The sequence below is a fragment of the Mesitornis unicolor genome, unplaced genomic scaffold (assembly GCF_000695765.1).
Source record: "Mesitornis unicolor isolate BGI_N332 unplaced genomic scaffold, ASM69576v1 scaffold30288, whole genome shotgun sequence".
Classification (NCBI taxonomy): domain Eukaryota; kingdom Metazoa; phylum Chordata; class Aves; order Mesitornithiformes; family Mesitornithidae; genus Mesitornis; species Mesitornis unicolor.
The window spans coordinates 1-24359 of NW_010203020.1; the positions used below are offsets into that span (position 1 = coordinate 1).

The 24359-nt window shown below is 56.6% G+C and overlaps 1 protein-coding gene across 1 annotated transcript; it reads left to right on the forward strand.

The window, feature by feature from the left end:
* Positions 1 to 28: 28 nt before the first annotated feature.
* On the forward strand, positions 29 to 22660 carry ACACB (acetyl-CoA carboxylase beta). The gene is given in 53 exon segments (XM_010190583.1): positions 29 to 435; positions 3564 to 3696; positions 4092 to 4230; positions 4487 to 4596; positions 4772 to 4853; positions 5333 to 5431; positions 5722 to 5831; positions 6056 to 6166; positions 6334 to 6543; positions 6790 to 6960; positions 7254 to 7415; positions 7659 to 7822; positions 8177 to 8327; positions 8405 to 8508; positions 9135 to 9216; positions 9569 to 9714; positions 9792 to 9942; positions 10073 to 10207; positions 10465 to 10611; positions 10697 to 10885; positions 11208 to 11308; positions 11396 to 11484; positions 11565 to 11689; positions 12054 to 12167; positions 12239 to 12352; positions 12732 to 12821; positions 12930 to 13048; positions 13229 to 13366; positions 13780 to 13879; positions 13971 to 14078; positions 14275 to 14331; positions 14726 to 14767; positions 14837 to 15052; positions 15153 to 15308; positions 15618 to 15660; positions 15663 to 15802; positions 16464 to 16619; positions 17009 to 17131; positions 17346 to 17615; positions 17860 to 17957; positions 18084 to 18204; positions 18411 to 18521; positions 18775 to 18918; positions 19002 to 19122; positions 19287 to 19383; positions 19557 to 19653; positions 19895 to 20030; positions 20334 to 20511; positions 20973 to 21085; positions 21303 to 21457; positions 21666 to 21836; positions 22283 to 22419; positions 22534 to 22660. Coding segments are annotated over 53 exon segments (7110 nt in total).
* The last annotated feature ends 1699 nt before the right edge of the window (positions 22661 to 24359 follow it).

Genomic DNA, 24359 nt, shown 5'->3' on the forward strand with positions numbered 1-24359 from the left:
TCCCCATGCCTCTCCTCAGGATGGGTGAATGCTGCTGGCTGCCCTGCTCCTGCTGCTGCTGCTGCTGCTCATCTGGGCCAAAATGTCCAACCCTCAGTCCAAGGAGGAGGAGAAGCTGGAGCAGACCCCAGCGGACTCCACCATAGCCAAGCCACTGGCATGGCCAAGCCCCCTGGCCCCCAGCTCGCCACCGCAGGCCGGCAAGGCTGCGTCGGGGGAGCAGGAGCAGATCGTGGTGTACAACCCTGCCGCTCTCCGCCGGCCGGCCCTGGCCAAATTCGTGCTGGGCTCCTTTGAGGACAATTCCTCCGACGATGAGCTGGTGTCCGCAGCCTTCCGCGTGGGCAGCCGGCGCAGCAGCCTGGCTGGGGTGGGGGGGACCGGGACCGAGCCCCCCACCGTGACTGCTACGCCGGAGCCTGCCATCGGCATGAGGTACGACACATGGGGTGGGAGGAAGATGCCCCGTTTGGGGCAGGCAGATATTATTTCTTAGGGACCCTGTTGCTAAAATTGGGGTGCATGTATATGTGTGGGTGCTTCTCTGAGCTCAAAATCTATGTCCCTGTCCTGACCCCTCTGATTTGGTGCTGCATGAATGTCATTGTGGTTTAACCAGGACAATTTAAAACCCTGATAACGAGGTTAACAGCAGCACTCCGTGTCCGAGGGCTCTGTATGACAGCAGTGCCCTGTGCATGAGCGCAGCAAGGACTGGGGCAGGGATTGATCCGTTACAGTGATCTTGGATATCAAAGAACAGGGTGGAAAGTGCTTTAGGTGTCCATGGAGTTCCTTCAAACGTATTGCCTAGTGCTGCAGACAAATTGTCCAATTGCTCCTGTTTTCTTGCAGCTTCCTCTGTCATTTTGCTGCTTTTCTCTGTCCCTACACTGGGAAAGGCTGTGCTGATGTGGGTGCAGGATAGGGGTGCATTGTGGAGCGGGGATTTTCTTGTGTAGCAACATGAGATTGGGGTCGGTTGTGGTGGCGAGCGTGTGGATGGGCACGCTAGGGGCATTTCATGGGGTGTGTAAACCTGCAAACCGTGCTGAGCCTTTGACAGGGCACCTGCACAAGCACTTGTGCATGAAGAGGTTGTCCTGTCCCCTCAAGGCTGGATCCCACAAGGACCAGGGTTTGCTTTGCTTCTGCTGTGGGGGGGATGCTTGCGTGCTCCTGGTATTGCATGTGGGGAATCACAGTGTCCCAGGAGGATGGGGGTACGCAGGGTGCTCCTGTGCCACTCCTGCCCTTCCCCTGCCCTCACAACTGTAGCAGATAAATTAATTATTAAAGGCAGAAAAGTCCCTTTTTGGTGGTTTTGCAATGAGTCGATGAAAAGTAAAAGAGCCTTGAATAGCTTTGCTGTGGCTTTTTGCTGATGGGGCTGCAGGGCAGCTCACCACTGCCTTGTGTGGAGCGCCTTCCCATGCAAGCACAGCTTACGGCCCTTACAAACAACCAGGAACAAAGCGCTGCTGCTCAGCTCCTTCGCTCCCAGTTAAAAATAAAAGACATTTGGCTGCAGGGACGTGTTATGAAACCCGACAGCCCACTCACCGAGCACAGCCCGATGGTGTCTTCTCACTTAGCTGGGGTTTTGGGCAGTTTCATGCCAGTGGGGTATCCCTGCTGCTCATCCATGCTTTAACGTGGGAGGGATTTCCTCATGTTGCTGCCCAAGTCACGCTGGGGATGTGGCTGGTGCAGTTTGCAGGATGGGACTGGTGCACTGGCACAGGCTTTGTGGTGGGGTTTGGGGCTGCAGGAGGGAAGCGGCAGCACCGCCGACCCCAGCAGAGCAGCAGAGCTGCTGATAAACCCAGCACTGATCGATGCAGTGCTCCAACTACGTGGAAAATACCCTGAGTGCATGGAGAGACTGGGACATTTCACAGCCTCCCAAGGGTTTTTGACATATTTCCCTTTAAAATAAATGTGCCAGGCGCTACTCGTACAAAACCTGTTCATTCTGGGGGAGTTGGTCCTTCCTTTACTTATTTATAGCTCAGCCATGGAATAACAATCAACAGTTCAAAAACCGGGCTGAGTTACGAGGGCAGGAGTGTGAACCTGATAATTAAAATAGAAAGTTGCTTAAAACTCTGGGCAGAGCCACAGGAAGGCATGTGTCTGGCTGCCAGGGAGGTCCCTTCCTGCTCCCCATGGGCTGGCATTGCTGGACCCCCCTGTGCCAGCCATCAGCATGCAGGGCCATGGGAGGGCTGCTTGATAGCTCTGCCAGAGCCCACCCCAACTTGCCCGCTTCGGGGATGCACAGTGGGCTGTGAAACGGGGAATAGATTCCAGGGGGCATGGAAATGCCTTCAGCACAAAACCATGGTAGAGGTGAGTCTCAGGAAGGGGATTTGGGGTTGTGGAGGAGGCAGCGCGGGCAGGATGGGGTCTGATCTGGCACAGAGCCGTGGCTGCTGTCATTGCGGGCTGGGAGAGAGCAAATTGGCAAGAGGGGTTGGACTGGATGATCTTTAAGGTCCCTTCCAACCTAAACCATTCTATGATTCTATGAATTCCCAGGGTAGCTGCTGGGAGCTGCACGTCAGGCTCTTTGCAAGGTGTCTCGCAGAGTTCTGCCTGCTCTGTGCTCCCCCTCAGTCACCCTGGCACAGCTCAGGGTGGTTTCAGAGGGGCCCCCCTGGCTGCTCATGCCATGGGGTTTGGAGGCAGCAATCCCACTTACCTTGCATGGACGCCGGGAAGGGATGCTCTGTGCCATCCCCTGTAGCCAATGCTTTTCCTGCCACCAACAGCACTCAGCTGGGCAGCTCTGGGTGTCCTCCAGGGACACAGAGGATCAATACAGCTCTGCAGTGGGGTTTGCTGTGAACTGGGGGGGCTTTGCAGCAGACCTTGGCCACTGCAAAGGGGCATTTGTGCATGTAGCATCCCTGGGAGGGGGGTGTCTGTGATCAGTGCTATGTTTTGGGTCCCTGGGAACGTCCCCATTCCTCAGCCCTTGGAGCAGAGCGTGGGAGGTTTCCAGCTGCAGCCACACTGGGAAGTGTTAGTGGTGCAGGAAGAGGCATGGCTGAGCTGTGGTGGCTGCAGTGCTTCCAAAAACCCCAGCAGCTCTCTGCTCCCTGCAGTGCAACCTGCAGGGCTTTTGTCTGGTGCACTGAGGTCTCAGGCCAGCCCCTGTGGCTGCAAATCTGCTTGTTGAGGTGTTTGAATCCATGTGGACCCACAGCTGCTGGGGGGATAGGGAAGCATTTCCATTGCAAAACACACCCCAAATTGCTTGCCCCATATAACTCAGCTGAAGAAAATAGCTTTCCTCTGTGGTGTTGCAGCAGGTGTTAAATATCCCTGGAGAGATCCCAGTGCACAACAGAGAGCTGGAAAGTGAACCCCGATGCTCCCTGCGTGTGTCAGCGGGGTGAAGGGTTTTATTGCTTTCCTGGGAAGAAACAGTGATGGGGGCAAAGTCTGGTCCCTGCTGCTGAAGCCTGCTGGCAAATCTGACCCCCCCCAGCTAAAACCTCACAGCAGTGAGGGGTTGCTCCTGTGTGCTTGCTGACGGCTGTCATGTCCCACCGCAGGCCTAGCATGTCCGGGCTGCACCTGGCCAGGAGGGGCCGCGAGCACAGGAAGATGGATCTGCAGCGGGACTTCACCGTCGCCTCGCCGGCCGAGTTCGTCACCCGCTTCGGGGGCAACTGCATCATCGAGAAGGTCTTTCCCTGCACGCCCCTGCCTTTGCCTGGGTGGTGGGACATTGCTTTTCACGGTGTTGCCTAAATCTCCTGTGGTCACCAGGCTTAGACTTGTGGGCTGGGAGAGGGAAACCCTCCCAGTGCTGCCCTTGCACAGCGGTATTGCGTGGCAGCACAAACGAAGGCCAAAGTCCCATCCTTCGTTAGCCCCAGTGCCAGGCATCGAAGCTGCTGTTAAGGAGCCTCCTGCTCTGCCCGCACGTACGAGAGGCCGTTGCAAAGCACCCATCTTGGCACAGCTGCCCCGCTTTGCTCCTCGCCTGCACCCATCCCCTGGGACCATGCGCCCAGCCCCATGCCCCAGCAGCAAGGGGAGGTTTCAGCCTGACGCCCCGTGTCCTCGTCCACCGCCAGGTCCTCATCGCCAACAACGGCATCGCCGCCGTGAAGTGCATGCGCTCCATCCGCCGGTGGGCCTACGAGATGTTCCGAAACGAGCGTGCCATTCGGTTCGTGGCCATGGTCACCCCTGAAGACCTCAAGGCTAATGCGGGTAATTCCCAAAATCATCCCAGCCATGGATGTTCCCCACTCTGGGGCTGAGCCAGAGCAGCCCTTTCCTTCTCCCTGTGCTGCTGCCTGGCATCCCCACATCCCAGGTCACACTTTCCTCCTGCACAGCCAGATCCAGGAGTAAATAACTTTTCCCCTGCTCCAGCACCCCTGGGATGGAGGATTTTGGGAGGAGGTGCAAGGGGCAGCATGTGAGAGGGGACTGGCTCCCATCGCCACCATGTGCTGTCTTGCAGAGTACATCAAAATGGCAGATCACTACGTGCCCGTCCCCGGGGGGACCAACAACAACAACTATGCCAACGTGGAGCTGATCGTGGACATTTCCAAACGGATCCCAGTCCAGGTAGCAGCCATTCACTGTCCTCCCACCTCTTTGCTGGGGGGAACGGATGGGAAAGAGGGGGCATTTGGAAATGGGGTGATGTCCCTTCGTGCAAAGGAGCTGGGCATGATGCTGCTGATGGGAGGACAGCAGCACAGGGAGGTGATGCCTCACACTGCTCCTTCTCTGGTGCCAGGCGGTGTGGGCTGGCTGGGGACACGCCTCTGAAAACCCCAAGCTGCCGGAGCTGCTGCAGAAAAACGGGATCGCTTTCCTAGGTAGGGTCTCACTGCCTTCCCAGTGCTGGAAGGAGCAGTGGACATTGGGCTCATGTGTGCACACAGGCTCGCTCCCAGTAACGCTGTGCTGGGCAATGCCCATTTCGTGTGTCTGACTTGTTCGCCCCACGACGTGGCAGCCCCCAGGCCGGTTTCCTGGTGCTGTCCCAGGAATCCTGCTGTTTTCTAGGTTTTTACTGTAATGCTCATGCTGATGCAGCATTCATAGAGGATCATTGAGTGGGAGCTGACCTCCTGTGCTGCCCAGCCAGGGGGCAGCCTTGACTGCCCCTTGCAGAAAGGCTGAGCTCCATCCTGAACCAGGCAGTGGGTTTGGGGGGGTTTTCTGTGCCTCCACTCTTTGCAGAAAAACTGATGGTGCCAGCTCAGTGGGGAGCAGCTTTCTGCAGCATCCATGGGATGGGAAGAGGCCGGCAGGCCAGGCTGGCCCTGCTCAACCCTTCCCTCCCTGTTCGAAGGACCCCCAAGTGATGCTATGTGGGCGCTGGGGGACAAAGTCGCCTCCACCATCGTGGCTCAGACAGTCCAGATCCCCACGCTGCCGTGGAGTGGGAGCGGTAAGTGCCTCCTCTTCAGCCCCACACAACCCCCTCTGCTCTCCTATTTCTTTCCTGTCTGCCTCCCCTTCTTCCCCAGACCAAGCACTGGGGATGGGGTCTGTGGCCCAGCTACAGATACTGGGGACCCCACCGCAGCCAAGTGGCTGCTGGTTTGGACAGAGGGGTTTTTGGAGATTGGGGGTGCAGAGGAAATGGCAAGTGCCACCATAGGGTCCCCAGCTCCCCTGGCCACCTCAGCAGTGGCCATGCCACCCTGGTGGTGACCACAGCCCTGGCCGTGGCTGCAGGTCTGGTGGCTAAGTGGTCTGAGGAGGACCAGCAGCATCAGCAGATGATCAGCATCCCCCTCGAGACGTATGCCCAGGGCTGCGTGAAGGATGTGGAGGAAGGCCTGGAGGTAAAGCACAGCCCATGAAGGGCTCCTTGTCTCTTGTCCACCATTATTTCTCTTTGGAGCCCTTTTGGGCTCCCAGTGCATGTGTCAGCAGCTCTTCCCTCTGCACAGGCACAGCCTGGGGCAATCCTGTTTGAGGCTGTGTGGGGCTGGGGCAAGGTGGGCTGTTGAGGTGATGGGTTGGTGTCCAAAGCACTTTGGTCACTCCAGTCCTTGTTCCTGCTCAGGTGGCCAAGAAGATTGGCTACCCACTGATGATCAAGGCAGCAGAAGGAGGTGGGGGCAAAGGTATCCGAAAAGTGGAGGCAGCGGAGGAATTTGGTGCTTGTTTTCGGCAGGTGAGAGGTGCCTGGAACCCCCATCCTTATGCCCGTCCCATCCTGGGATATGTGGCAGGGTCCTGCTCCCACCCTGGGTGTCACCTTGGGCTCACCACAGGACCTGCCTCTGTCCTGGGATGAATTTTAGGGGTGATGCTGAAGCACAACCCTCTCCCTCACTGCAGGTGCAAGCGGAGGCGCCTGGGTCCCCCATCTTCCTGATGAAGCTGGCGCAGCATGCGCGGCACCTGGAGGTGCAGGTGCTGGCCGATGAGTATGGCAATGCCATCTCCCTCTTCGGCCGCGACTGCTCCATCCAGCGCCGGCACCAGAAGATCATCGAGGAGGCACCCACCACCATTGCGGCCCCCTCTGTCATCGAGGTGATGGAGCAGGTGGGTGGCCCTGCTTTTTGGGCAGCACGAGGTTCCAGTGAGAAACTGGTCTGTTTCTTGCTGAGTTTATTGTGGTTTTTGGCACCTGAGGCTCCTAAGGAAAGGAGGGACTCCCCTGAGCCGAGTGGAGAGCCCCAGCCCTGTTTGTCTCCTTGGATCTATGCAAGAACACTGCTGTTTTGCTCGAGACGACTCTGATTCTGCCGTGGGTCGTTAATCCCTGTGTGGTTTCGCCCTCTCCCGCAGTGTGCAGTTCGCCTGGCCCAGATGGTGGGCTACGTCAGCACGGGCACCGTCGAATACCTCTACAGTGAGGATGGGAGCTTCCACTTCCTGGAGCTGAACCCGCGCCTGCAGGTTGAGCACCCTTGCACGGAGATGGTCGCAGACGTGAACCTCCCCGCTGCCCAGCTGCAGGTACCTGAGCGCACACGGGTGACTCTGCGAGGTGTGTCAGGTGAAGCAATTTTTAATTTGGAGAGGAGTGCTAGGCTGGAGCCTGGCAGAGAGAAGCTGTCCCATATACCAGTGTGCAGGGTGCAGGCAGACATCCCTCCTCCACCTCTGGCTCCTGGCTGGGAGCAGCTGCTTGCACTATGGCACCTCTTCCCTTCACTCTTCATTCAGACCATCTATTGACATCACCCGGTTGTAATTTTGATGCTGAAGTCTTGTTCCAGCGGCTAAAGTCCTCCTTGTTCCTCATACAGATTGCGATGGGCATCCCCTTGCACAGGATAAAAGACATCCGGGTGCTGTACGGGGAGAGCCCCTGGGGCGATGGACCCATCTGCTTCCACAGCCCCACCAACGTCCCTGTGCCCAGGGGCCACGTCATCGCTGCCCGCATCACCAGCGAGAACCCTGAGGAGGTGAGCCAAGGGGACAGGGTCTTGAGCACTGACCCTGCATGTGGGGACAAGGGGGTCCCTGCTGCTCACGGGGCTGAACTGGGCATGGCTGTCCCCAGCCGAACAACGCTCGTGGGCATTAAACCTGTGGCATCAGTTTGATCCATGTGCAGATGAATAAATGGCACAGGGCTTCCTCTTCTCTTTATGCTGCTTGAGTCTCAAGTCTGGTTTCTCCACGTCTTCTGCCCTGTCTTCACACAGGGCTTCAAGCCCAGCTCAGGGACGGTGCAGGAGCTGAACTTCCGCAGCAGCAAGAACGTCTGGGGTTACTTCAGCGTGGCAGCAGCCGGGGGGCTGCACGAGTTTGCCGATTCCCAGTTTGGGCACTGCTTCTCGTGGGGAGAGAACCGGGAGGAGGCCATCTCGTGAGTGGCGGGATGGGGCAGAGAGCGGGTAGACTTGCAATGGGTACATGAGCCAGGAGAAGTGGCTTTTATCTGAGAGGACTGGAATGCTGCTGCTGTGTTGAGTGGCCAAAGCCAAAGCTTTCGGGCTGTGGTGGTGCTATGGCCCCAGTGAGCAGCAATATTCATTCAGCAACATGTATCAAGTCTGGTTTGGGTATTTAAGTGTTTTATTAAGTCAATGCTGACTGTGGGGCTGTTTCATCTGGGCGTGAGGGTGCTCACCACTCCAGTCGCTGTGGTTTCCCAGTTTCCACTGCTGAAAGCCAAGCGCTGCCTCGTTGGTCATTAACAGAGGGTTTTGCTCCCTAAAAGGAACATGGTGGTGGCCCTGAAAGAGCTGTCGATCCGCGGGGATTTCCGGACCACAGTGGAGTATCTGATTAAGCTGCTGGAGACGGAGAGCTTCCAGAACAACGAGATAGACACCGGCTGGCTGGACCATCTGATCGCTGAGAAAGTGCAGGTAGAGACCAGCCTCTTTGGGATCACCACTCCCCTTCCGCTGTCAGACCCAAACCCTGTTATTTTTTCCCCCACCAGGCAGAGAAGCCAGACACAATGCTGGGTGTTGTCTGTGGTGCCCTGAATGTGGCAGACGCTGCCTTCAGGACGTGCATGACCGATTTCCTGCACTCGCTGGAGAGGTGCGAGCTGGGGGCTGCTGTGCCTTGGGTGCAGGGGACACAGGGAGTCCATGTCTTAGAGGGTTGCTCCCTGCAGCCCATGTGGCTTCTGCAAGCATGGAGACCTGAGCTTTTCTTCTCACTGAGCTCTCTTCCTTCCCACTTTTGCTGAAAAAGCTTTGCAAAGCTGGAGGCAGTGGCTGTGGCACTACAACAGCTTGGAAAGCAGGGGTATCTGCTGTGACTCACAGCTCCAGCTTTTTGGCTCTTGCTTTATCTGGAGAGGGGAAAAACTTTCACACGGTTGTGAAAACAGCTTTCAAGGGAAAGCCGCTTGGCTGAATGCAGCTCGCTTTTGTTTTTGCACTTGAATGTCAAGGTTATTCCTCCAGCCTTGGAGGACGGCTGGGGCTCTCCCCCATGCCCTTATCTGAGTGTGTTTTGCCGGTGTCTGGCCTGCCTCCAGATGCGTTTTTACAAGGCGCTCATGTGGGTCATGTAAAGCAGATGCTTGTCCTCTGTAGTCACCTTCACGTCATCCCACAGGCAGCTCAGAGCCTGCACAGCCCAACGCCAGCAGCACTGCTGGCATCTTGCACGCTTGGCAAACAATTCTTGTGGTGCCTGAGCCGTCTGTTGTGTTTCAGGGGGCAGGTGCTTCCAGCAGCCTCCTTGCTGAACATCGTCGACGTGGAGCTCATCTACGAGGGCATGAAGTACATTCTCCAGGTGAGGGCTGGGCCATGCTCCTCTCAGACCGGCCACTGTGCTTTTCACGGCTGCAGGGACCTGTGCTCCTGTCCTGAAGGAGAAAGGCACAATAAATACGAGGTTGTCCTTTAAAAACGTGCAACATAAAAATGAGGTTAATAATCTCGTTTTAACTAGACAGACGTTTTCGCATGTCCTGTTGCCCTGAGTTTAGTAAAGGACATCCTTTTCTTGCTTTTAAACCCAATTAAGTTCAACTTCATGCAAAAACTCCCTACTCATAATGAAAGCAGCAGGTGAGCCGCAAGTTGAGCCGTTGCACACATTTCGGAGGGTTGCGCTGAGGGCTTTCCCTGGCTGCCGCCCACAGGTTGCCCGCCAGTCCCTGACGACGTACGTGATCATCATGAACCGCACTCACATCGAGATAGACGTGCACCGGCTGAACGACGGCGGGCTGCTGCTCTCCTACAACGGCAACAGCTACACCACCTACATGAAGGAGGAGATAGACAGGTACCTTCTAGCTGGGCCCCCACCAGCCCCCTTTGCTGACTGGTGGCCAGTTGGTGAGACCTTCCCCTTTCTTTAAGATACCGGATCACCATTGGCAACAAAACGTGCGACTTTGAGAAGGAGAAGGACCCGACGGTGCTGCGCTCGCCCTCCGCGGGGAAGCTGCTGCAGTATGCGGTGGACGACGGTGGCCACGTGGCCGAGGGGGACGTTTTTGCAGAGATCGAGGTGAGTTTTGCAGGAGAACCCAGAGGAGCCCTGCTCCTGTGGCGCTGGCACATGGCTAAGCTCAAACCCGAGGCACCCTGCAGCACATGGGCGCTGCTCGTTTGGTGACCGTCTCACCATCCTCTCCCAGGTGATGAAGATCATCATGACGCTGGCGGTGGAGGAGGCCGGGCGGGTGCACTACGTCAAGCGGCCGGGCGCGCTGCTGGAGGCGGGCTGCGTCATAGCGCGGCTCGAGCTGGACGATCCCACCAAAGTGAAGCCCGTGAGTCTGCTGGGGGCCAGCCACGCCGCTGTCCTCTCCCATCTGCTCCCAAGCAGCATCCCGTGGCATGCTGGGGGACAAAAGGGAGGAGCTGCCCTGGCTGGGGCACCAGCAGGCAGGTATCACTGGCAGAGATGTGAAGCTGAATGTTTGGTGCTTCCTCTGTAACAAAAGCAGATGCTGGAGAGGTTGTGTTGGTTTTTCTGGGGACCACATCCCATGACAGCGAGGATCCAGCCCAACCCACCTCTCTCCAGGCACAGCTGTTCACAGGGGAGCTCCCGGCACAGCAGACCCTTCCCATCACTGGTGAGAAGCAGCACCAGGTTCTGCGCAACGTGCTGGACAATCTCACCAACGTCATGAACGGGTATTGCCTGCCCGAGCCCTACTTCAGCGCCAAGGTGGGTGCTGGGGGCAAAGGCTGTCCAGGGGTCCGGTCCCATTGCCTTGTGTTTGCCAGGCAGCATCAGTGTCTGCTCCCCGCAGGTGAAGGAGTGGGTGGCACAGCTGATGAAGACCCTGCGGGACCCCTCCCTGCCCCTCCTGGAGCTGCAGGAGATCATGACGAGCATTTCGGGAAGAATCCCCCTGTCCGTGGAGAAGTCGATCCGGAAGGTGATGGCGCAGTACGCCAGCAACATCACCTCGGTGCTCTGCCGCTTCCCCAGCCAGCAGGTGAGCGGTGTGGGGGCTGCGCTCCCCAGCGTGGCCTTCGCTTCCGTTTTACCTGGAGCTGCTTAGGAGTTTCTGCCTGAATTTGTCCTGCCAAGAGATAATATAAAAAATTCAATGAGCGCAGGAAACTTTTGTGGGTTTGTGTTTCTGGGTTTGTGTTTCTGTATTGATTTGTCACTTTCCATTTTTCACTTGGGGGAAAAAAAACCCAGACAAAAGTCTCTTTAGGCAGCAGCGCTGTCCCTGGGTGGGCTGAGGAGCTGGTAGCCCTATGGCCACGCTGGCCCCGAGCTGCACTAGACCCAGTGCCCTCTCCCTGCAGATCGCCAACGTGCTGGACAGCCACGCAGCCACGCTGCAAAGGAAGGCTGAGAGGGAGGTCTTCTTCATGAACACGCAGAGCGTGGTGCAGCTGGTGCAGAGGTGAGCCCTGGGCCCCCCACTTTTTACCCCCCGTGTTCTCTCCCCACCGCTGCCACCTTGCAGCACGCTGGGCTCTGTGCTTCCCAGGTACCGCAGCGGCATCCGGGGCTACATGAAGGCGGTGGTGCTGGACCTGCTGCGACGCTACCTGCAAGTGGAGACACAGTTCCAGCATGGTGAGGGCTTGGGAGTCTCCAGGAGGGTCTGCAGGGCTCTTTAGGGGGGTCTGTGGGGCTCATCATGCTCTGCCCCCCAGCTCATTACGACAAGTGTGTCATCAGCCTGCGGGAGCAGTGCAAACCCGACATGACCCCGGTGCTGGAGAGCATCTTCTCCCATGCCCAGGTGGCGAAGAAGAATCTGCTGGTGACCATGTTAATTGTAAGTGCAGTCCAGAAGCAAGGGCTGGTGGTGGGGAGAAGGCTGTAAGCCGAGGCAAGCTCTGCATCGCTATGGGACATGGCTGTGGGTGGCCATCGCAGCCCTGCGCTCCCCCTCAAAAGTAGGCAGAGAAACCGTTTTTCTGCTCCTCTATCACATCCCCAAGGGTTGGGTTTTGCGTTCAAGCATCTGTTTCTACCTCATCAGAGGGACTTCATCTCCCCTCTGCAGCGTTGCATTGCTGCGCTTGCTTCAAAGAGCAGCATTTTTCCCATTGTAGTGCCTCAGGTCTCATCCTTGTTGCCGTGGGCATATCCTGCAGTGAGGGGGCCCGAGCCAAGCCATGATGGTGAGTGTGTTGCAGGACCAGTTGTGCGGCCGTGACCCCACGCTGACAGACGAGCTGACAGCCATCCTCAATGAGCTGACACAGCTCAGCAAGACCGAGCACTCCAAAGTGGCCCTGAGAGCCCGGCAGGTCAGCGAGCACCATGCTGTCCCCATCCCTGTCCCCTTTCCCAGTGCTCCCAGTCACCTCTCGCCTTGCAGGTGCTCATTGCCTCTCACCTGCCCTCCTATGAGCTGCGGCACAACCAGGTGGAATCCATCTTCCTCTCCGCTATCAACATGTATGGACATGAGTACTGCCCTGAAAACCTGAAGGTTGGGAATTATGCCTATTTCCGTAGAGGGAATTTGGGTGGCTTTGGTGAGGAGGTCTGGCTGCAAGTGGCTTAGTCTTAAAAATAGCGAAAAAATGTCAATCAAAGCCTTGCTGCAGCATCAGTGCTTGTGCAGAGCAGAGGAGGGGGTGCACCCATTGCTGCCAGTCCCCATCCCCTACTCCCCACCCTATTTGGGGAGCTGACGTGGATCCATGTCTGGGTCTGGTGGTGTCCCCATCGTGGGCTGTGTGTCCCAGCGAACCATCCTGCACAGCCCCACATCAAGGGACCCTTCTGGAATGTGCCTCCTCCATCCTGCAATGGGGTAAGGGGATCCCGCTTCATCCTTGCCCTAAATTTTGCTTTCTCCCCCCCAGAAACTGATCCTCTCAGAAACAACCATCTTCGACGTGCTTCCCGTCTTCTTCTACCACACCAACCAGGTGGTGCGCATGGCTGCGCTGGAGGTGAGGGCTGGAGGGAGTGCATGGGGAGCGCGTGAGCCCTGGGGGTGGCATTGGGGTGTGCGGTGGGTGCAAGGGCATGGCGGTACCTCCTGCTGCCCCCTCTCCCAGGTGTACGTGCGGCGTGGGTACATCGCCTATGAGCTGAACAGCCTGCAGCACCGGCAGCTCTCAGATAGCACCTGCCTGGTGGAGTTCCAGTTCATGCTGCCCTCCTCTCACCCAAACAGGTACAGGGGCCCCCACACACCTGTCCGCTCTCCCGGACATGGTCCTTTTTGAAACGCTGTTGGGTTTTGTAGCATCTCCTCCCTGCAAACACAGGGGGCTGCCCGCCACATGTAGGACTTGTGTGGTCCCCATTGGACCCTCCACCCATGGCTGATGGGTGCCTTGCTCCCCCCATGCAGGATGTCTGTCCCTGTCAGCATCTCCAACCCCGACCTGGCCCGGCACAGCACTGAGCTCTTCATGGACAGCGGCTTTTCTCCCCTGAGCCAGCGGATGGGAGTGATGGTGGCCTTCGAGAGATTCGAGGACTTCACGAGGTGGGAGTGCAGGGACGTGCCTTTTGGGTGCCACTGCAGTGGTTAGAAAGCAAAAGTGTGTGGAAGAGCCAAAGCTGGTGGTGGCTGGGTGGTGCTCAGGACACCTCCTGTTCCTCCTGCAGCCGGAGGTTGGGTCTGAGTGGTATTTTCAGTGCAATGGTTAACTGGTGGGGACATGTGAAGCCTGGGAGGAGCTTGCTTGGCACCAGTGAAACATCTCTGTGCATTAACACAGCGGCGCTCAGAGCTGTGTTTCATGAGCTGTGGCTTTGCTGTGTGCTGGTGGAGCCCAGTTGAGCCAGTGCATGTACCCGGGCCACTGTCCTGGTACAGCGGGTCCCTGGCACTGTCCCCTTGGACAGGGGGTGGGCACGATGTGCTGACTTGTCACCCAATCCCCACCATTTGGGCAGGAACTTCGATGAAGTTATCTCCTGCTTTGCCGATCCCCCTTTGGAGACCACGCTCTTCAGCGAGGCACGAGCCACCATCTATGAGGAGGAGGACACCAAGGTGGGCATGAGGTCATTGCTGTCCCCCCTGCCTGGTGCTGGGATGGCAGTAGTGCTCCTGGTGAGGTTTGACTGAGGCTGTTTGTTGCCAGAACGTCCGTGAGGAGCCGATCCATATCCTCAACATCGCGCTCCGCTCAGCTGAACATGCGGAGGATGAGAAGCTGGTGCCCATCTTCAGAGCCTTCGCCCAGTCCAAGGTCTGTTGCTGGGGCTGGACCCCATTTTTGCAGACTCCACAAGATGGGGTGACATATCCCAAGGCAGGCACTGCCTCATCTCCATGCAGCGTTCCCCAAAACACTGCAGCCCGTGGCAGCCATTTGGGTTTTGTTTGCTCCCTCGGTGGAGACGTTTAAGCTCTTGTGACTGGTGGAGTCTTCTGTTTCCATGTAGAAAAACATCCTTGTCGACTGCGGTCTCCGAAGAATCACGTTTCTCATTGCTCAGCAGGTGAGCACAGACTGAGCCACTGACAGGCAGAGTGGCTTTAGGCACATTTAGCCGCCCTAAAACCCCTAGAAACATCTCTAAGTACTGTATAGGCAGAGAATTCTGTGATGGATGTACCTACTGAGCATCAGGAGCTGGGAATTAATTAATGAGTGATTTACCTCCTGTATTATCCTTTATGCCACTAATGCCTCTGGTAATGTGTGGTTCCTGCGTGGCCACTCCACAACTTTAAGTTGCCTTTAAAAGGCATCGATTACTCCCAGCAATTTTCCCTTTGGGAGAGAAGGAAGCCTGTGAGGTTTTTTTCTTTTTAATGAATTCACTGAAAACTGAAAGAATCCTCTGCGTGCCAGGATGACTTACCTTGAGCTCTCCTTCCCCTTTGCTCTAGAGAGAATTCCCAAAGTTTTTCACATTCAGAGCGAGGGACGAGGTAAGAGCTGTGGTGAAAGCAAGGCTTAGATGATGCTGGCCGCTCGCTTACCCCTCCACACGAAACCAGTTTGCAGAGGACCGCATCTACCGGCACCTGGAGCCGGCGCTGGCCTTCCAACTGGAGCTGAGCCGCATGCGCAACTTCGACCTGACAGCCATTCCCTGCGCCAACCACAAGATGCACCTCTACCTGGGGGCTGCCAAAGTGCAGGCGGGCACCGAGGCCACCGACTATCGCTTCTTCATCCGCGCCATCGTGCGCCACTCGGACCTCATCACCAAGGCAAGGCGTCGAGGGTGCCCTGGGTGTGTGGGCAGAGATGGGTGTAATTTGGGTGTAGGGGGCTGCTCCAGCTGCCCCTGAGATGCTCGGTGCACTGCAGGAGGCTTCCTTCGAGTACCTGCAGAATGAGGGCGAGCGGCTGCTGCTGGAGGCGATGGATGAGCTGGAGGTGGCCTTCAACAACACCACCGTCCGCACCGACTGCAACCACATCTTCCTCAACTTTGTCCCAACGGTTGTCATGGACCCCTCCAAGGTGTGTTTCTTGATGTCCTGCTTCCTGCTGTCAATGCAGTGCTGATCTGGGGATGAAGGCTGTGTCATCCCCCGTGCTTAGTGGAGTTGGGGCTGTCTCTGTTCAGGAGACTTTGGGGCACCTCTTCCTGTGGAGAGGATGGATGGCAGCACCAGCCCCCAGGGATGGAGAGAGGGAAAGGGCTTACCCAGAGCAAAGCTGAAATGTTTGTTTGGGATGGGGATGCTAATGGGGCTGCTCCAGCCTTGGCACTGGGGACAGTGGTGTCCCCAGGGCCACGGACCCATCTGTGTGCCACCCCATGCCCAGATTGAGGAGTCAGTGCGGTCCATGGTGATGCGCTACGGCAGCCGCCTCAGGCCGAGGTGAAGATCAACATCCGCCTGACGCCCACAGCCACCGCCATCCCCATCCGCCTCTTCCTGACCAACGAGTCTGGCTACTACCTGGACATCAGTCTCTACAAGGAAGTGAGGGACCTTGGCACTGGCAGTGTAAGTAACCGCAGGCAGCAGCTGCAAGTGGGAACCCAGCCATGGCTGCTTGAGAAGGCTTGAGAAGTTTTTGGCTACAGCAAAGCTTTGAGGTGGTTTCTGCAAAAATCCTCATCCAACTGCAGTGCTGGTTGGTCCCAGAGACCCCAGTGCTGTGCAGCAGCATTCCCAAGGCTGGTCTGGTTTCACTCCCCTCTGCACTGCAACAGTTTGTTGACTATAGCAAAGCTTTGAGGTGGTTCCTGCAAAAATCCTCATCCATCTGCAGTGCTGGTCAGTCCCAGAGACCCCAGTGCTGTGCAGCAGTATTCCCAAGGCTGGTCCGGTTTCACTCCCCTCTGCACTGCAACAGTTTGGGCATGTCGGGGTGAAGCTTTGCTCTGAAATGGTGCTGAGCCCCAGGGGTGTTGCTGGTGCATAATCGGGGTTTTTTTGGTGTGAGAGACGAAGGTCACTGTTTAGGGTGTTACTGGTACTTGCAGCACAGTAGTGTTGCAGTGTATCCCCTCAATAGCAAAGAGTGGGGTGAAAAATCATGTTGTTTGGTCAAGTAGAGCCACAAGCACGAGTATCTCAGCCTGGCAAAGCTCAGCGGCATTCCAGCCCTGCAGGGCTCTTGCACCTTAAGGGATGGCAGCCAACAGTCTATCCTTCTCTCCAGATCATGTTTCAGTCATATGGGGACAAGCAAGGCCCACAGCACGGGATGCTCATCAACACCCCCTACGTCACCAAGGACCTGCTGCAGGCCAAGCGGTTCCAGGCGCAGTCCTTGGGCACCACCTACGTCTATGACTTCCCAGAGATGATCAGGCAGGTGAGTCCGGCTGAGCAGAAAGAGTCTCCAGACTATCACATTTGCTTTTCTTCCCTACCCTCCCCAGTATTCCCATCTGGGGAGAAGATTTCTGTCCCCTGAGCTGGGCAATGAGAAAAAGAAAGGAGCTCAAACCCCAAGGTTTTTGGTTACGTGAAACATTTCTAAATGGATTCCTGGCTCTTGCAAATTGCCATGGTTGCACTTATTGAGGATTTGAACCAGAAAGCCCCATGCAAGGAGGTCTGCAGCAGGATGGGGGCTGTAATGCAACGTTTTGCTCACCCCAAGTCCCCCCCTGCTGCAGGAGCGCATCGGCACTCGGTGACAGCCTCTGAGCTGCTGTGGCCCTGTGCTTTAAGCTCACCCCATACACGGTGTCTCTGCAGGCTCTGTTCAAGCTGTGGGGCTCCTCAGACCTGTACCCCAAGGATGTCCTGACCTACACCGAGCTGGTGCTGGACTCGCAGGGCCACCTGGTGCAGATGAACAGAGTTCCTGGAGGGAACGAGGTAGTGGGGAGTAATTTGGGAATGGGGCAAGAGGAGGGGTGGGAGGAAGCAGTGCTGTGGCAGGTGGGAATGGATGGTGGCTTTCCCTGTGTTTAAAGCCCAGGAGGTGCTCCTCGAACAAGTGTTTTGACTGTTGGTTGATGCACTCTGCAGCTCAGAGTCCATTTCTCTGGAGAAGCCTGCCCGGTGGTGACCTTGTGCTGTTTTGGGGCAGGTGGGAATGGTTGCTTTCAAAATGAAACTGAAGACTCCTGAGTATCCAAAAGGCAGGGACATTGTGCTCATCTGCAACGACATCACATACAAGATCGGCTCCTTTGGGCCAGAGGAGGACCTGGTCTTCCTGCGGGCCTCGGAGCTGGCGCGAGCTGAAGGCATCCCCCGCATCTACATCGCTGCCAACAGTGGCGCCCGCATCGGCTTTGCCGATGAGATAAAGCACATGTTCCAGGTGGCCTGGGTGGACCCCACGGACCCCTACAAGGTGTGTGGGCATCTCCCCTCCTTCCACCCCAGAAAACAACAGACTTATCTGGGGAAGGAAGGACCAGAGCTAAACTGGGAGATAGATGCCTGTGCTGGCATGGCTGCTCTGTCCAGCCCTGGTCCCTGAACCACTACTGCTGATGGACGGGGTGGGTTTGGGTTGGATCTGGGGAGGGGCCATGTCCTGCATGTGCATATGCATGGAGGGCTCCACAACTCATCCTCCTCCTCTTTATTTCCAGGGGTTCAAGTACCTGTACCTGACTCCCCAGGACTACACGAGGATCAGTGCCATGAACTCGGTGCACTGTGAGCATGTGGAGGAAGGCGGTGAATCCAGGTGAGCCCCACTATCCTATGGGGTGCACAGAGACACCCCATGCCATACATCCCTGCCAGGATGCAGCTCCCATGTCCTGGCATAGCCTCCTGCCAGACACATCACACAGCTCTGTCTTCCCTGCAGGTATGTCCTCCTGGACATCATCGGGAAAGACAATGGATTTGGGGTGGAAAACCTGAGAGCCGCTGGTACCATCGCAGGGGAGTCCTCTCGTGCTTACAATGAAATAGTGACCATCAGCATGGTATGGCCATGGGTCCTTCCCCTGCCCCGCTCCTCCCCTCTCTCCTTCTTGCTTTTAAGGTCACCCAAGGGGGAAAATGCCAGGATGTAGCAAGCAACCTGGTGAAACTCCTGCAGAGCCAGGGAGCATCACTGTCTCAGTGCTTGCAGACTCTGCTACAACTCTTTCTCCCCAGTAACCCCGCGTGTCCTCGTGTGCGTGCCCAGGTGACGTGTCGTGCCATCGGGATTGGTGCGTACCTGGTGAGGCTGGGCCAGCGCGTCATCCAGGTGGAGAACTCCCACATCATCCTCACTGGCGTCACGGCTCTCAATAAGGTACCACGGCTGTATGTTCTTCCCGGGCACTGTCCCTCATGCCACTACATGTGTGGGCTCCTTCCCTGTCCCATGGGAAGGGGTAACAGTTCCCTGCGTGTCACCTCATGGAACCTGTCTGGAGGTGATGCAGGAGAACTGCAACTGGGCTCTCCTCACTGGGAATTGATGGATCAGATCATGGTGCATAGCAAGGACGGGTGGCTCCTATGCTGACAGAGACCAATCTGTTTCTGTTCATAATTCTGGCCAGGTGTTGGGGCGCGAAGTTTACACATCCAACAACCAGCTGGGAGGCGTGCAGATCATGCACAACAATGGCGTTTCTCATGTCGTTGTCCCAGATGACTTTGAGGGGGTTTACACCATCCTGCAGTGGCTTTCGTACATACCCAAGGTAGGAGGGTGCTGTGGGACGGTGGAGTGGGCTCTTACCCCATACTGGGCTGGTGACCAGCCCATCGGGGCTCTCCCTTGCAGGATAACCAGAGCCCAGTGCCTGTCATTGCCATAAATGACCCCATTGAAAGGGAAATTGATTTTGTCCCTTCCAAAGTCCCCTATGACCCCCGGTGGATGCTGGCAGGGAGACCTCATCCAAGTAAGTGAAGCCAGCCTGGGACCTCTGCAACAATGCTCCCAAACACGTCTTGTGGTTGCAAACCCACCATTCTGGCACAGAAGGTGCTTTCTGCTGTGTGTCAGTGCATGGGGAGTCCTTCAGTGCTCACCATTGTGTGGCTCCCTTTTTCCTGTGCTCTGCAGCAGCCAAGGGGACCTGGCAGAGAGGTTTCTTTGACCAGGGCAGCTTCCTCGAGATCATGAAGCCGTGGGCTCAGACAGTGGTGGTCGGCAGAGCAAGGTACTGCCGGGAGCTGGGGATGGAGCCCAAGGGTGGGGTGCTATGTGGGGAGCCTGCACACACGGCCAAGCACCCTCGAGCCCCAGCTGCAGCACTGCTTTTGGGATGGTGATGGGGGGACCTCTCTGGCGGGGCTGGGGTGCAGTGTGGAGGGTAACAGGCCTCTGCTGCAGGCTGGGAGGTCTCCCCGTGGGCGTCATCGCCGTTGAGACCCGCAGCGTGGAGGTGACGATACCCGCAGACCCCGCCAACCCGGACTCGGAGGCAAAGGTGTGTGAGGAGACCTTAGTACAGCCAAGGGGCAGCTGGGAGGAGGCTGGAGGAGAGAGCAGGGAAAAAGCTCAGTGTAATCCTTTGGCACATCTTGATTTTCCTTAAACACTGGTGAAATCAGGGTTCTTGGTCAGTTTTTCTTTCAGCTATTCCACACTGCGTGCCGCAGACCTACCAGCACAGTGTGCCAGGAGGCACTGGTGCCGGTTTCAGTGCTGCTGGTCATTGTCTTTTCCAGATAATCCAGCAAGCTGGGCAGGTCTGGTTTCCAGACTCTGCTTTTAAAACGGCCCAGGCTATTCAGGACTTCAACCAGGAGCACCTCCCACTGATGATCTTTGCCAACTGGCGAGGCTTCTCCAGCGGCATGAAAGGTAACTGCACTTGGGGTGTCCAGATCCCCATGCTGTGACATACTGGGGACACTTCTGCCACCCCATGGAGTCTTGGGATGACCCAGCCTAACAGGGTCCTGCCCACATGCCTCTGAGATGTGTGGTTGGGCTGGGGAGTTGATGAGGCATCACCAGGATCCAGGTCCCGGGGCTCAGTGGCTTCCTGCTGGGCTGGTTTTGGGGTCTCATTTGGTCTCTCCAATGGAGGAGGTGGCTTTGGGCTGCTGTAGCCTGGCCTACACCAGTCAGGACACCTGGCCACTAAGTCCCTTTGACTTTCAGACATGTATGACCAAATGCTGAAGTTCGGCGCCTTCATTGTCGATAGCCTCCGGGACTTTAAGCAGCCTGTCCTGGTCTACATCCCACCGCACGGAGAGCTGCGGGGGGGCTCCTGGGTGGTCATCGACTCCACCATCAACCCCCTGTACGTGGAGCTCTACGCAGACAAGGAGAGCAGGTCAGTGTCCAAAATACACTTGCATCCTCTGCAGCCCCTGTGCAGAGAAGTGAGAGCCAGTGCCTGGGGTCTGGAGAGCCAGAGCCTCCCACCACAGGGACCTCTGGTCACTTGAAATGTGTAATTTTGTACCTTTTAGTTAAAGCCATCAGCTAAAAGTTCTAGGGCTCTTACAGAGCAGCATGGCAAGTATCTCCTTCGGGATATCTGCATCCAATGAAGGCTGTGGGCGAGTAAAACATGGTTCTGGGTGGCGAGAGCTTTTCTCTGACCCAAGTTAATGCACATTGGAGCGAGCTGTAAGGAGTGGGAAAGATAGACAAGGATCCCAGACTGGAAGCAAAACCCTTTTAGGTTTTCTGTCTCCCTAATTCTTAGAAGAGAGACTTGCCTGAACATTTAGTCCCAGAATTTATTCTCCTATGCAGACCAGTCCCTGCTTTACCATTTTTTCCTTCCAGGGGAGGCATTTTGGAGCCCGGAGGAACAGTGGAGATCAAGTTCAGGAAGAAAGATTTGGTGAAGACCATGAGAAGGATCGATACGGTCTATGCCAGGCTCGTTGAGCAGCTGGGTAAGGGAAGATCATTTCAACTGAACATGGTGCAGCCCCTTCCTGGCCATCACCTTCTGTGGTTGGGCCCTGGGCAGGGCTGTAAATGTGCCAGAGCAAGGGGACGTGATGCTGGGCACCCCGTTTCCTGGTGAGGTGGCTGATGTAGGAGCGCAGAGGCCTATGGACACTGTCCCACGGGTGGTGGGTGGGCTGCTCACCATGGCGTACCCCACAGGGACCCCCGAGCTGTCCGAAGTGCAGCGCAAGGAGCTGGAGAAGCAGCTGAAGGCACGGGAGGAGCTCCTCCTGCCCATCTACTACCAGGTGGCTGTGCACTTTGCTGACCTGCACGATACCCCAGGCCGAATGCAGGAGAAAGGCGTCATCGCGGTGAGCAGGGCCACAGTGGGAAGGGCGTTGGCACAGGGAGTTTTGCAGTGGTGGCAAGAAGGCGAGAGGCAAAGCCCCTTCTCAGGGCTCAATGGTGCTGTTCCTGCCCTTCAAACCCACCTGTGAGAGCTGTGAGCGAGCAGTCACTGTACATCAGCTCCTCTTCTTCCTGCAAAGAGGAACCATGGCTCTGTCCCCATTTCTGCAGGACATCCTGGAGTGGAAGAATGCCCGCTCCTTCCTCTACTGGCGGCTGCGGCGGCTGCTGCTGGAGGAGGCGGTGAAGGCAGAGGTCCTGAAGGCCAACAGCGAGCTGAGCCACATCCACGTCAAGTCCATGCTGCGGCGCTGGTTCATGGAGACGGAAGGAGCCGCCAAGGTACCCCCAGCCCCGGCTGCCCAAGACATCCCTGCAGCCAGGGGGTCCCACGGGCTCTCAACTTGCTCTCTTGTTGCTCGGCTGTTTTGTTGGTGCCTCCCTGAGGGTTTAAATGTGCCATGGGGGTTACCATTCTGCTGCCCATGCCAGGGTGAGTGGCTGAGCAGCCCTGAGCCTGAGTCTGTCTCTTCAAAGTGGGTGACCTCAGTTGGGTGCTGATGCTCAGTGGTAGCAAGGTGGCCCCCAAATAAACACAGGCCTCCTCATTTTCTACCACCAGATAGGGCTTCCCAGGGCAGAAGAGAGACTTGGGGTCTTTGCATTTAAGAGAGGAAAATCCCATTGCCTGGTTGTCATAGATGGAAAAAGCCCAAGGATGCAGCAGAAAGGGGGGGCTCAGGCTGTGCAGGCAGCAGGACCTCTGCCCACAGCGCTGTTCTCCCCAGGGCTACCTCTGGGACAACAACCAGGTGGTGGTGGAGTGGTTGGAGAAGCAAATGCAAGAGGACGACAGCACCAGGTCAGCCATCCGGGAGAATATCAAGTACTTGAAGCGGGACTACGTGCTCAAGCACATCCGGAGGTGAGCGAGGATGCAAAGGGCAGTGCTGTCCTCTGGGTTGGGGACAGCAGGTGGTGGAGATGCGGTTCTGGCGTCAGCTCCTGAGGCAGCTGCTCTCTCCCATCTGCCTTGCAGTTTGGTCCAAGCCAACCCTGAGGTGGCCATGGACTGCGTCATCCAGACGGCTCAGCACCTCACCCAGGCGCAGAAGGCCCAGGTCGCCCATCTCCTGTCCACGGTGGAGGATGATGACCCATCTTGAGCGTGCAGGGCAATCACCATGGGGCAGGAGGGGCACCGGGACACGCTGCTGCTGAGGCCAGACCTCACCTCCCCACACGGTTCGTCAGCCCTCGAACTGAAGCCTGGGACTTTCACTCATGTCCCTAAATAAAGAATAGCAGTATTTGTATTTTAAGCCATGAAGACAGTGTCTCCATCCATGCAAAGTCCCCTCTGGCGCTGGGGCTGTTCAGCAGAGGGGCAGCTTGGCAGAAGAGAAACTTGGCCCAAGCCAAGTCTGGAGTCTGGACCTGGTGTGGAAGTTGGTTTTAAAAAGAATCTAAAATATTTTACTGTGTTTTGGTTGTGAGTCCTGGCTTTAATCTTTAAAACAAGCACCAGTGTCAGACACGTCTCATGAGACTGAACAGAGCTGGAAGTACAAACTGAGCGGCCCAGGCACCCTGGGGGAGCAGGACGAAGGAGGACATCTCCATACGGCCACATTAAAGCTGACCAGGCACCAGCACAGCGAAATGTAAACCCTGCTTAAGAAGCAGTCTCAAACTGATATTTTATAATAAACTCAGGAACTGTGCGGAGTAATTTGTCTCATCCTTCCCCTTGCTGGGGAGCGATCAGTAGATGTGACTCTGAGTAGCTGATGGCCCAGAAAAGCCACCAACGAGCAATGCTGGGAGCTGCTGTAGCGGGAACATCACCAGATCCACCACGGTTTGACTGACCCGACTGTTCCTCTTACTCATCTCGTGTCATTTCTGGCTCTGCCACAGCTCCATAGGTTGTGTTTGACTTGCAGAGAACAGCGAGGTGAGAGGACACGGCTCTGGGTGCTCCTTCCCCAGTGACCCGGTTCCTCTGCCAAAGCACAGGAGCCAGGGGGAGCCCTCCATCTGCTGGGACCTGTGCCTTGTTCTCAGGTGGCCTTCAACCCCTTGGTTCATGGAGGGGAAATCTGGGGTGCCTGGTTCCAGTGCAGTGCTGGTATTGCCATGGTGGGAGGTGTTGGACACCTCCTTGGTTGTGCTTGGGCTGGGGGCTCCCCTCAGGGTCTGCGGGGAGGTCTCCCTGTCCTGGGGGTGGAAAGGACCTTAGGAAGTGTTTCTGGCTTCAAAGGCATCTCTGCACTTTGTCAGGGAAGGGGGTGCTGATGCTCACCAGCCAATACCGCCACGAATAAAGTGAGCACAGCTCTCAAGGAAGGTCCCTGAGCTCTGTTTCGTTTGACATTGTCTGAACACAGAAATGGCTTTAGCCCAGAGCAGCTCAAAGCAGCCGCTCTGCAAGCACCCATCCCTAAACCAGAGGTTTTCCATGCATTTGGGCACAGGGATTTTCAGGAATAGGTTGAGAGAATGGAAGAAGAGCTCACCCTGTGAATACCTGTGAACTCTTCTCCTGGAGGATTTGAGCTGTGGCCATGTCGCCTCAGATGTGGTGTTATGTCTGTAAAGGCAATGAAGCCTGGGCAAAGCTGCTCTTTTGGAGATGAGCCCTCACTTCCATTTGCAGCTGCAAACGCTTTGTGTGTGGATGAGGTGCATTTCTGACAGTGGTGGCACATAAATACGCAAGTCAATGCTCAAGAGAAGCGCGTGCTCCTCAGCACTGCTGCCGGAGCCAAACATCTCTGAGCTTTGTCCATTTGCCACCATCCGTGAGCTGTAGGAAACTGTTTTGTCCCTACATGAGTGGCTGGAGCTGCCAGATAGAAAAGG